This window comes from Rhinolophus hipposideros, assembly GCF_964194185.1.
Source record: "Rhinolophus hipposideros genome assembly, chromosome: 11".
Lineage (NCBI taxonomy): Eukaryota > Metazoa > Chordata > Mammalia > Chiroptera > Rhinolophidae > Rhinolophus > Rhinolophus hipposideros.
In genome coordinates, this window is record NC_138057.1 from 31,754,088 (window position 1) to 31,767,321 (window position 13,234).

The 13,234-nt window shown below is 41.6% G+C and overlaps 1 protein-coding gene across 1 annotated transcript in view; it reads right to left on the bottom strand.

The window, feature by feature from the left end:
- The window catches only part of SLC1A1 (solute carrier family 1 member 1), a 74,057-nt gene that overhangs the window by 27,302 nt on the left and 33,521 nt on the right, over window positions 1-13,234 (bottom strand). The window contains exon 2 of the mRNA XM_081066028.1: window positions 11,207-11,347. Within this exon, the coding sequence (XP_080922154.1) occupies window positions 11,207-11,347 (141 nt within the window). The remainder of the gene's footprint in view (window positions 1-11,206; window positions 11,348-13,234) is intronic.

Here is a 13,234-nt window from a genome sequence, read left to right on the forward strand (position 1 = left end):
GAATCCCCCTTACCCAGGATGTTTCCTCTAGTAATTGTCCATCTCCTGACCCACGACCCTGCTCTTGGCCATCAATTCCCACTTGCCCATGCTGTAATCAGAGTTGAGCCCAATCTCTCTCCTCCACTGCAAAATACCATTGTCACGGTGCCTACTCCTATCTTGATGGTCTTGAATGAAGTCTGCTTTATTATCTTTAACAAGTGTCACTGGATTTTTTTTTTCTTTATCAAATCCAGTTACCAGTGAGCCCATGGTTGTGCTTTAAAACCAGGGACAATTCTGAGGCTGGGCTGTGACCTAGAAACAGGGATACAAACCAAAGTTGTCCTTAGAAGTTAGGGGCACCTGCTACCTCTGTGTGTTAAGAAACCACACTTGGTTTTTCACCTCATCAGAAGAGGCTCTGATGAGCTGGGGTGCTGGCTCGTGGCCAACACAGTAATAATCTATTTGAACTTTTTATAAAAACACTACAAAGGAAGCCGTTGCTGTTTGCTAAACAATAGCATGTTTTAAAAATAAACACCCGAGAGCAAAAGACTCCTTTTGAGAGCTCTCTGATGAAGCTGCCACCCACTGGAAAATAAAGCTTGTGTGACCATCTCTCCACCTAGTGATTAAGGTGTCAGAATTAACTTCGTTATTGGAAGTTTTTGTTTCGTCTGGCATTGATGGGGCTTCACAATTGTGAACGTACACCACATCCAAGGAACTCACTGTTGCACCCTGGGATTGGGATGATTCTGTCTTTCTGTCAGCAGCAGAGAAGCCATCGGCATGGAGAGAGACAAGCATGGGCTCTGAGGGGATAGACTGGGCCCAAATCCCCGCTTTCTCCTCCCAGATTTAGTTTCCCTATCTATCAAATGGAGGTTTTAAATGCCTCTACCTCTTAAAGGTTAATTGTGAGGAGTACACAGCCTGCACAGCTGTTAGGAGGATGAGACACATCTAACACACGCCTAGTCCAGTGCCTAGAACTTAATTTGTACTTAGCACACAGCCTCCATTATTAGTGAATGAAATGCTCAATGTGAAGTGTGTCACCGAACAAATAGAAGGCGCTCAAGTGTTAACTCATTCATTCCCTCACTCCTTCTTCCACAATCCCTCGGTATTTCTTCATCGCATCGTCCCTAAAGAGATCTTCTAAAAACATAAATCAGGCCATTTCACACGCAGGTATAAGCCTCCGATGGCACCTCAGGTAACACAGACAATCCCTGCTCCAGCTGACAAGGCTCTGCAGGAAGGGTGCTTGCCTGCCTCTCGGTCCCCATTTGTGCCACCTTCCCTTGGCCTCACCCTCCTCCTGCCTTCTTCTGGAGCAGACCAAGCGCCTGCCCATTTCAGGGACGTACTAAGACTCTTCCCTCTAGCGGACCACTTTTCCCTACCCTTTGCTACTCTCCAGTTCTTGCCTCAGAGGCCTTCCCCGGGTCTCCACGCCGAATCAGGCTCTCCAGTCGTCCTCACTCGGCATCCTGTTCATGTCATGTTTCACATTTTTTTTTATCAACGGGTTCATTGAACATCTGTCTTTCTCACTAGACTATCAGCTCCTTGATGGCAGACCTAGAATCTGCCTGTTCACAGTATGTCCTCAGTGCCCAGCACGTAACAGGAGCTCTGTCAACGTGTGGATTGAAGGAACAACCTAGTTATTTATGTACAGCTGCCTTCCCCAGGCCATTCTTTCCAGGCCCTGGTCCCTGGGCACAGTCCCTGGAACAGAATATTCCAGAATGAAACCTGACACTCTGCCTGAGTCCCAGGTGCTACCCTTAGGAGCTGTGTGATCTTGGAAAAGCGGCTTAATCTCTCTTTAACTTCCTGTTTCCTCATCTCTAAAGATAGAGGTAAGGTCCCACCTACTGTACTCCTTTATTGGGTTGCTATGAGGATTAAATACACAAATTCATTCCCAGGGAAAACAAGGCTAGATACCATCTCACTTTGTTCATCCAGGGCACAGGAAAATCTCTGCAGCTTGGATGAATGCCCCTTGGATGTTAAAAGGGAAGAGGAAAGGCAGAGGGGAACATGCAAAATATATTTCTGTGCACGTGTCACCCAGGACATCTATTTTTCTTAGAGACTTTAATACAAAGAACTCCCTTAAAATAGGTTCTATCACCACTGTAGACTATTCTGTGAAGTTAATGAAATAACCTGGTTCTCAGGCAGAACCAACTAAAGGTCACTTTGCAGCCTCTGTCAGCAGGTTCACATTTGATGTTCAAAATGTGTCAAGAAGCAGGGGGCTGGTCTCCTGCTTCCTCAGCAGTCCGGAAAGCTGTTTTAACACATTTTTTATACCACAAAGTGTGGTGGTATTTGTACTGGGACCAATTTCTTAGAAGACCCCATGAGCTTTCCTAGGAGGCTTATTGTCTAATAAAAGCATTAAACACACCTCAGAGGATCTGAGGCCTCAGCCATTCCCTTCAAAGCCCGTATCAGCACTTCAACAACAGGAGAGCTAAGAGCTCAGTGAAACTTTTCTGGTTTTCTACCACAGCCTGATTGTTACCGGGCTCTGTCTTTGCTTCTTCTTATCCTATAAAGTTGGTAGCTCCGGCTTTTAGGTAGAAGCTACTGGTATGCTGGTGAACTTCATACACGAGGGGCAGAGCAAGTCACTTTATATTGTTTTCATTTCTAGAATGAATGCATTGTATGTATTCCCATGTGTATGGCTCAATTCTCATAGTGGCCCTGCAGCTTCTGATGCCAGTTCAGCCTTTCTAGACATTTCTGTGGATGACAAAGGGGTTCTACAGAAAGTAACCTCACAGGGTGATCTGATCATAAATTCCTCACTGGGCAGGTCATGGGGGGTAGTCAGGCCCCAGGCCTATAACTTCTTAGTAAAAGGCTTATCTGTGCCTTAAGCAAGCCCTGTCCATTGTTTCTGTGCATCTAGGGTAACACACCTTTGAAATAAGCATAACTATCCACAGGAGAAAAACTGCCCACCTGTCACTCCCTGAAGCATTTGAGATCTTGCTTCCTGGCATGTTGTCAGTTTTGGCTCCAATAAGCTCTTAAAGAAATTTTCTATAGGTTTGGATGTAGCTTAACATCGACACTTCTGACAGTATTAGACAAAAGAATAAATGAAACAAATGACCTAGCACTTTAAATGCACCTTGAACAGGATTATTATTTCCCTATGTTACAGTTGAGGACAAGTTAAGTCACTTGTTCAAGGTGTCACAGCTAGTAAATGGCAAAGCCAGGACTCAAACCTGCGTGGGCTGATTCCTGCATCTGTGCTTTTCACCACTAGACTCCTGCCCCTCTCTATCTATTGACACTAACAAAGATTTTTCGCTTGACCAAACTTTAGTCAGTCTCCTGCAACTTCTCCTAGGCCCACGTATATACTTCCTTGTAAAATCTACTTTTAGCATGAACCGTGCTGTCAGTTTAACCAGAACCCCACCCCCACCCTGTATCCATATTAATATCTAATTAGGTTGCTTCTCCTCCACCATTCACCTTGAAGTCTGATTACCCTGGCCCACCTACACCAATAATCCCCCGTACCCCTGATGTTTCCTCTTAGTCATTTTCCATCTCCTGACCCCCCACCCCCCACCTCCTCGCCATCAGTTCCCACTTGCTCATGTTGTATTCATTCAGAGTTCAGCCCAATCTCGATCCCCCACAGCAAAAATCCCACTGCAGGGGTCCCTACCCCTGTCACAATGCGCCTGGATAAAGCCTGCTTTACCATCTTTAACAAGTGTTATTGAGTTTTTATCTCGTACAATACTTGCCCACCTGAAGATCGTTCAGGGTGGCCCTTTGGGGAGAAGGCGCAGGGAGGAGTCACTGCTGTAACTTGCTTCCCCAGGCCCACAGGCTCAAGTCCAGAGCCCTCAGGAAGGCACACGACCCCAGGAAGCCACATGCTCCCCCTTCCATTCCCATGCCTCAGTCCCCAGGTCGCCAGCATTCCAAAGTCTCACTGTCCTCCAAGATGCCACGCCTTCTGCTATTTCCTTCTGCCTACAACGCCCACCCCACTTCATCTGATTCCTATCTTTTCCTTCAAACTCCACCCCAATGTCCCCTCCGCTGTCCTCATTCCCACAAAGCACGTATCACACAGCATTGCAATGTACTCTCTTTCTTGCAAAATAGGGCTTCTTTTTGTATCTGAGTGCTTACCAAGAGCCTGAGACACTGAAGATGGAATCAATGAATGAATGAATAAATGGTGCTTGCATTCAACACATAAGAGGTTCCTTAGAATCCCCTCGTGGTTTCGCACAGCTTTTTTTCCTAAGAGACTAAACCAAGTTAACTCATAGTGAAATAGAGCCATGAACCTGTCTTGTACCAGGTTAGGCAGAAGGAAAGCTCATTCTCCAGGCTTCAGTAGCTGTGTTCTAACTCAACACAAATTTCCTGATGGTCTTAGGGAAATGTTTACAGTTCATGTGTGCAAAACTGCTTAGGCCATCTTATACTCTTGGTTCCCGTACAAGGCTGCGGAAAAAGAAAGGAGGTAGGTACTCCTTGAAATGCAGGCAAAGCCCAATGGTTTCAGATGCTGCAAATGAGGCAAGACGTTCATTCTCAGCTGGTATAATCGTATGCTCCAGCATGGAGTTTTAAGTTTGTAAGTCACTTTGCAATGGCAATCTTCATAGAGATGTAACTATATAAATGACCAATGTTTCAAGAAAAGCATGCATACTTCCTACCACAGCTGAAGTGGACACTGAACGCTCTGAGCTACGTAACTGAGCTGTACGACCAACTGACACGTGCATCATCAACTCTAATGCCTTCTTGTCAACAAGGGAACTCGTGCACCCGGCTATCAGAAAACCTGGGGTCTATGATTAGGTGAGTGGTAGGAACCCCACCCTCTTAATAGGTGCTTTTCTGTTAGTGTTTTCACACAGTTGGGGTTAAAAATGTTTGTTGAATTAAACTGAACCCCATTGTAGGGAGACACATGGCACAGTTCTTTCCACTGAGGGAATGTGGGATAGTTTCCCAGCACATAGCTGCTTATGAGTAAATGAGTATTTACCCTTAAAAAACAAATTCCTTCCCCAGCCCAAACGATCCAAGTATGTCACACCTGCAAAGCTTGCATTTAAAAATAGAAGTCTCCCTATGAGTTTTTCTTTCTCATTTGTTTGTCTTGTTCTTTTGTTGTTTTGGTTTATATACCACATATCAGTGAAATCATAGGGTTCTCTGCTTTTTCTGTCTGACTTATTTCACTTAGCGTTATACTCTCAAGATCCATCCATGATGAGGGTAAGGGGGATCAGATATATGGTGATGGAAGGAGAACTGACTCTGGGTGGTGAACACAAAATGGGATTTATAGTTGATGTAATACAGAATTGTACACCTGAAATCTATGTAAATTTACTAACAATTGTCACCCCAATAAATTTAATAAAAAAAAAATAGAAGTCTCCCAAAACCTTGACTGACTTCACTTTATCCTGCTCCATCCCCCACTTTTCAGGGTCTCTTCAGGGCCTTTACACTCCTTGTTTGGTAGGAGTGTGTTTGGCATGTTGGTTTATTTTGTCACCTGGATTCTACCTTAACTAGATTGTATCTTGAGAGTCAGAATCTAATCTTATCTTTCATCTCAGAAGGAGTCACCTGCCAGCTGGCCTCCTGTTTTTTGTAAATAAATATTTTATTGGCACACAGCCATGTCCAACATTTACATATTGTCTACGGCTGCTTTTCTGTGACAACTAGTTGGGTAGTTGGACAGAGACTCCACAGTCTGAAAGGCCTAAAATATTCTCTATCTGGCTCTTTACAAAAAAAGCTTACAGGCCCCTGCTTGAAAAGAAACTGACTCACGTATATATTCTACATCTGGCTGTTTAATTGTTTGTATCTAAGCCTTTGTTAAAAAGTAGTGGAAAACTTATGCCCTAAGTGGTGAGATCAAGACCTAGGAAATTTGAAATCCTGATGTAGAAGTTGGAGTAAGAACCATGTAAAGTTTGGAACAATTTTTTTTTTTAATCTTCCAAGGGTGGAGTCTTAAATTTATCTTTGGAGAAGCTCCCCACAAATATAAATCCATTACCCAGCCAGTGCTCTTGTGGAAACTGGAAAGTCTTCCACAAACATATCACAAAGGTTTTCCACTCAAGTCTTCAGTACTAGGACCCAGGGACTCTGTGGCTTGGGGTGGAGGGAAAGGAGGGAATTTTCTTGGCTTGGTATAAACTTGGAGTGCATGGAGCTGCAAACGGTTGTTGCTTCTTGAGGAACCAGCATTTGTAGAAAATCCTAAGTAAGGTGCCACAGGAGTGGGTAGGAATGGACATCCTGCTCTGGAAGGGGAACTGCATGGGAGCGGGCATGGACTTGGCATCGCCCAACCTGGACAGACTCTGAGTCTTGCAAGTTGGGTGGTCATGCCACAACGCAGCAGGTACCAATGGTATCCTTTGTAGTGCGAGCCTCTAGTGTGAGGGGGGTTTCCTCTGACGTGTGTGGGTATTCCACAGTGGCAAGCATCCCAGGAGGCGGGCCAGGACAGGAGGACCTGTGTGATAAACTTCTTCTTCTTCGAATAGCGTTGGGTGGTAAGGTGTAGGGTGCGGCAATGCCTGGAACATCTTCATATGGAGGGATAAAATAGCCCCAGCTTCCTGGAGGCAGGAATGGCAGCTAAGCAGAGGGGCAGTCCTCTCACGGGACCCTGGGGCTCTCAGAAGAGCCCCTTCAAGGAGCAGCTGGATGTCACCGTCGGTGTTCCACTTGCTTTGATCCCCCAGCCTTTCATAAAACTTTGTCCCAAGGAGCCTGCTCTCAGGTGCGCTATGAAGAATTAAGTTCTCATTCCTATCTTAAGAGGAAGGAGCAAAGGGGGAAGCTCCCTAGGATCAGAGGGGTGGCAGCAGCCAGAGGAGACACCAGGGTTGGCAGCTGTGCCCAGCAGAGCACTTCTGGCCCAGGTGGTCGTGGCAAAGAGGCAGGAGCGTAAGAGGTGGGGACCGCCTCCTGAACACAACTGAGACAGTGTCCTGGAAAGATGCTCAGGGAACCCCTGGGAGCAGGAGCCTAGGGGCTGTTCCATTTCTGTGCTGCTCGTGTGGAGGAGGCTCCCCTTATCACAATTTGTGTATGAAAGAAAATGTGACCCCAATTTAAACTTACTGGCTGGTGAGACCTGGACCGGGATTTTGCAGAGCTACCATTTTCAGGCAGGCTCAGAAGCCATTGATTTCCCTTGTTATTTCTCTCATGATCTGATATAAATACAGCTTTCAGACCTAAATGTTAACAGGGCTCAAAGCAGAGACATTCTGTCTATGGCACAAGTATGACCCTCAGGATGTAAATTATGGGTAGAATTCTGTTAGTGCCTACAGCCTCTGAAAATTCCTGGAGATTATGTCTCTGTGCCTTCTCTTTCTCTGTCTTTTTGGTTTTAAAGCAAATTCCAGACATTGTCATTTCATCCCTACATAAACCCATTAAGTTCCTACATTAATCCCTATATTAAAAGATAAGAATATTTTCTTATGTAACTAAATGCCATTTTTACCACTCACAAAATTATCAACAATTTCTTGATACCATCTGATAGCCAGTCAATATTTAAATTTCCCTGATTAATATGACATCTTACCCTCACCATAACATGAAGAGGGATTCTTCCTGGGTTTTTTTTTTTTTTTTTAATAGCTATACAGTAAGTATTTTTATGTCAGCAGAGGCTTTGAAGGCAGAGGGTTTTTTTCCTACTTGTTAATCTGGCAAGACAGTTTCCTTTATGCCGAAGCACCGATTATTAGTCTTCTTCGGTCTCAATTTTTGCTGTGTCTTTATCTCTAATTTATGTATCTTTAGGGCTCATTCAACTCTCCCCAGCCTCCAATATGCATCCTCCGTTGGCCTAATTCTTGGATAAAATAAGCTATTGATCTGCTGGCTTTTAAAATGGGAGAGCTCCTCGGGGTTCCTGAGTATTTTCTAACTTCTGCTTTAGCCTCCTGCCTGCGTTGGGTGGGAGAGGCTGAGCACCACTGCAGGGTGGGGGGAGGGTAAAAGTTGGGGCTGAGCTGCAGGGACACCAAGAAGGGCTGGGGAGGAGAAAAGTGGGGACCCCCAGAAGCAAGGTTGGAGGAACACAGGGCACAATCCATTCCACTTTTTTCTTTCTTTAAACAAACAAACATAAAGATTTCAAAAAAAGAAAGAAAATGCAAAATAGAAACAAATAAAAGTAACATACGTTTGCCTTAAAAATGTAAAGAAAACCCAAGGAATCACATTTTCTTACTATCCAGATCTAACCATTGTTAACCATTTGGTTTTGGTCCCAACTTTTAAAATGTACATAAATTCTAATAAAATGTGGACTGCAAAAAACATCCTGTTATATAATGTAATGCTCTTACTTTGTACCATAATAGGAACATTTCCACGTCATTAAATGTTTCCAAAACACGGTTTTTAATAGTTGCATGGAATCCTAATTTATGCATAAAATACACATTTAGATGGCTCATAATTTATCACCATTATAAAAAAAATCCTATCATGAACATCCTTGTATCTAAGTCTTTGAACATATCTCTGATTACTTCTTTATGACAAATTCTAAGCAATATTACTAAACAGAAAGATCCGAACATTTTCCAAACTGCCCCCCAGAAAGTTTGTTCCAATTTATACAGTAACTAACAATATATGACTGAGCCCATTTCCCCATAGCCTTGCCAAAACTAGTTATTACTTTTTCCTTTTAATCTGACAATTTAAAACATGAATATGGAATCACTGTCCCCATCCTGCTTTGTTCATGTCCCTTAAAACTTTGACCAATTTTTTTATTCCATGTCAAAAGCATGGGTAGTTGTTCTGCTCTGTAACTATTAATAGGAGGGGTTTGGTGAAGGAAAAATGTAGCAATGTCCAGACCTGTGCTACAGCTTCAAAAAACAGCTGGGTCACGCAAGTGGAATGCTGAGGGTTGCAAATTATTTTCCTAGATTAAGTGCAAGGCTGAAGCAGCACCCAAAACAGCCAGACTGCAAAAATCTCACCAGTTGTAGACTGCCAAGAGCTGTACAGATTTCCAAACGTCGAATATCATACAACTAGTATACTGAGGCATGCATTACCTTTTCTCCTAAAACCTGGCTTACTGCACGAATTTTGAATTTGCTGCCTAATTTGGACCAACCTTCCATACCTTTCTCCACAGACACAAGATTTAAATAGCATCGGTCACCAGGTGGTTTATGAACCTGTGCAACTGCATGCAAAGTACAGTATATACTCTGTGCACCTGTGAACATTTTTCTCGGGAGAGAGTCCAAAGCTTCCATTATGTTCTTAAAGGAGCCTAAGAAAAGATTAAAAATCTTTGATATGGAGAAAATTCTATGGGTTTGTAGCCCTAATGCCTGGAGTGGCAGGTAGGTAAGGTAAATCAATGAAGTGGATGAGGTGTTAGGCAATAGGCATTTGGGGGGACAGCGGTGCCCTCAAATGCACTGGCCCTAACTAAACAGAGTAGCTGTCTCTCGGCTCCAGACTACTGTTGGTGTGCGGGTAAATGGGTTCAGTATTTCTTGATCTTTATTGTTTTCAGAGAAAGCCAGAAATCTATACGTTTACATAAAATCTTCCAAATTTTAAATGTTACAATAACGTCAAGCTAAAGAAACAAACATTCTATGGTACAAACAACTAGCCTACTGATTTAGCCCTCAGGCTGCAGGGTGTAAAAGAAGCCAGGCACTTCAAAACGTAATTAAATTCATAAATAAAAGTAATTAAATGCTCTCTGTAAGTTTGTAATAAGCCCAGAACACCAAGACCAGTTAAGAAAGGGATTCTAGTCAGACTGGTTTGGCATTTGAAAAGTTCAATGGCTAAATCGACAGCCCTTCAAGCGACGCCACTGCTGAATGCAGCAGATCCTGACATCCCTCTCCCTTCCCCAGCCAATGTCCACTATTCTACATAGATGAGTCCCAGGTCTCTTTAGCAGCAGTGGAGAGAAAAATGTTCTAGAAGAGGATATGAAGATCGGACCATTAAGTTCATGTAAGTGCATGGTGGCAAGTTAGCGAGCTTAATTGTCCGACCTTTTCATATGTCAATAATCTTAATTGCATGGCTATATAAAACCCTGATTTTCAAGCTGACAACACTAGTGACTGTCACGCCACAATGTTGCCTATTGCCAGAATTAAGGTAAGTACAAGAAACTAAGAAATGCACAGAGAAGCTTACCATACCCAGACAAATGATAATTTTGTAACCCAAATTAATCTCCATCTGTGTAAGGGAGCTTGCCCTTTAAAGGGAACCTGCAATATAATGATCAATAAGGGAAAAAGTATTTCCAAAATCAACTGTGTCACAGGTTCAGATTTAAAAATACTAGGCATTTAAAATATGGTGCAAACCTATAATTAAACCTTTCCCACAGGATGTGGCTGCTGGTCCCATGGGCAAATTTCCAGGGCAGGTTTATAACCAGTTCTGAGTTCTGTGGAGGAGTGAAGTGGGTGAAGAGAACGGGACAGGACCCAAAGGCAGCTGCTGAGAGGGCAGGAGGCAGGACAGCTGCAGCTGGGAAACAGATGAGTGAACTACTGAAAATGTGATCAAAATTGATAACCACATTTTCCCCGAGAATACTGCCTGACATTTCAGTGACCAGAGTGGCTTTTTTTTTTTTTTTTTAATTCTGTGTCCTGGAAAGAGTTTTATTTATAATATGTTTGAAAATGGCATCTTCCTCACAGGACATCATATTCTGGTCAAAATGAAGACTTGAGCTGTGGTGGACAGTATACTCTGTAGGCAGAGAAATGCCACTTTGTAAATTATGAAATATTTCCACTCAAGCAAATACACACTTTCCAAGTAAGGAGTGTGTGTGTGTGTGTGCTGGATACACCAAATACATTCTGATTTTTCCATAATTAGAAAAGAACAATTTAAGGGGATCAAATATATGGTGATGGAAGGAGAACTGACTCTGGGTGGTGAACACACAATGGGATTTATAGACGATGTAATACAGAATTGTACACCTGAAATCTATGTAAATTTACTAACAATTGTCACCCCAATAAATTTAATAAAAAAAAAAAAAGAAAAAAGAAAAGAACAATTTAAGTGGTAGCTCCTTACAAAATCATAGAGAACATCAGTTTTCTCAAGGTACCTGTAATCATGCTCGATACAATTAATGGCAAAATGATGAGTTTCAGCATCCTCATTAGGATTTCTCCAGGAAAGGCAAAGTAGAACTTCTCCAGATTAGAGAGCTTGGTGTAATCTCGAACCAGGACTCCTATGGCAATCCCTAAGAAACAGGATTGGAAAGAAGAAAAGAACACTGTTGAGTTCTCCTGTAATAAATTTCTATGGAAAAATTCCCCCCAAAGCACAAATTTTAATGGCAAAAAAAACCAGTTTAGATAATCTCCCATCCGAGTCTGTAAATTTTAGACTTCAAAAACAAATCACATTTTAATGAGGAGAAAGTGCAATTTGGTAAATCTGTAAAAAATATTCTTCATGTGAAAAATTTGTTTTCATTTCTTCTCCTTCAATATTTACGATGACAGAACATCACAAAATACTGTGAGAAAGAAAAAAAATTCATTCTCTGGTCAATCCAATATAACTATTCTGTTTTTACATACCACCCTTATTCTTTGTCTAGCTTAGATATCTTACGTACTTTATAGTTTACACGTAAGTTTTAATTTTTCTCATATTTTTATCATAAATACTCTGTTTACACAACTTTTGTAATTTTAATAGAACATGAGATTCTGCTGGTTTGATACATTTACCACATTGTGGAACAATTATGTTCTCTAATGCTCTGCATTCTTTTCAGTTCTTTGTAAATAATGATGTGTTCAAGTTTGTTTGATCAAGAGGCTTTTTACCAAGTTTCTGATCCTGAAGACCTTAGACATTTAGGCGTGTAATTATGTGAGTAGGGAAATAGTCAATATCAAGAAATGTTACACATTCTCTGAAGCCTTGCCTTAATAAGAGATCTTTATGAAATCAACCTGTTGTGATAACTACAAATCACAAATTTTAAATATTTATTCTTTATCCTCTTCCAAACGGTTCTAGTAATATCTAACTGTCCTATGCCATCCCACTCTCCATTTACCCCCTTCACACCCCTCCATTTTTTAACCAAGAAATAAAATGAGCTGGGATTACTCCCACATCTTTTTTCCTTCATCAACTTCTGAGGATGACATGTTAATTAGAAGTCAAAGGACTATAAGGCGGGAATATTCAAGGAGGGCATCGCTGGATATGCTAAATCACAAATGTGAAAATTTAGAGTTGTTTGGGCACAGTAAAGAAGTCTAGGACAAGGAAAAGAAGTGTGAATTACACTCAATACTGGAATTTTTATTTAAATTTAGGTATACTTCCTGTGTCCACTCGTAGACCAAATAGATGAATCTCATAGGATACATCTGTGTAGTAACTTATTCTTAGCTTAATTTTATTTTCCTATATATTTTCCTTTTGCCTTGATCTCTTTGTTTTGTGCATACATTACTGTATTTCTGATCAGCCATTTTAAATTATATTTGGAACAAACATACACATAAATGTTTTTCAAATTGTACCATGACAGTGAAAAAAACCCCTCTACTATCAATTCTATTTGTTTAATATTTCAAAACCTAGTGTTAACAGACTCCTGAATGGTTACGAACACCAAGGATTCAAAATATTTGAAGTTAACTTAAAAAGTATATCGTGCTTACTTCCTACTTACGGAATTGCCTACATTCAGGTGTTCTATATGGAACATACTCATATGGTGCCGTAAGGGTACTCTGTAATGCTCAATGTTTTTAAAAAAATAACCCAACAGACATTCTCTCGCATACTATTTAGGTTGCTTCAAGTAAATTTTGGGTTTGTATGTCAAAAAAAGCTCTGTATGTAAAAATAAAGGAGATGCTTCTGCACTAAAAAACCAGCCACAAAAGCACTCTATTGAGTAGCAAAAGCACCCTAAGTGCTCTGGTCTTAGGGTTTATATTACTCACAATTAACTGCGCTTCTAAGCATCTCCATTCCAAATGAATGCAGGGCGGTGAGAAAGAAACGTACTTGCTCTTTTTCAGCCTTTAGCCAGATACAAGCGTCATCACAAGGAGTCATTTGAAAGCAATTAAAGGTGACAAGCATTATAAATAGG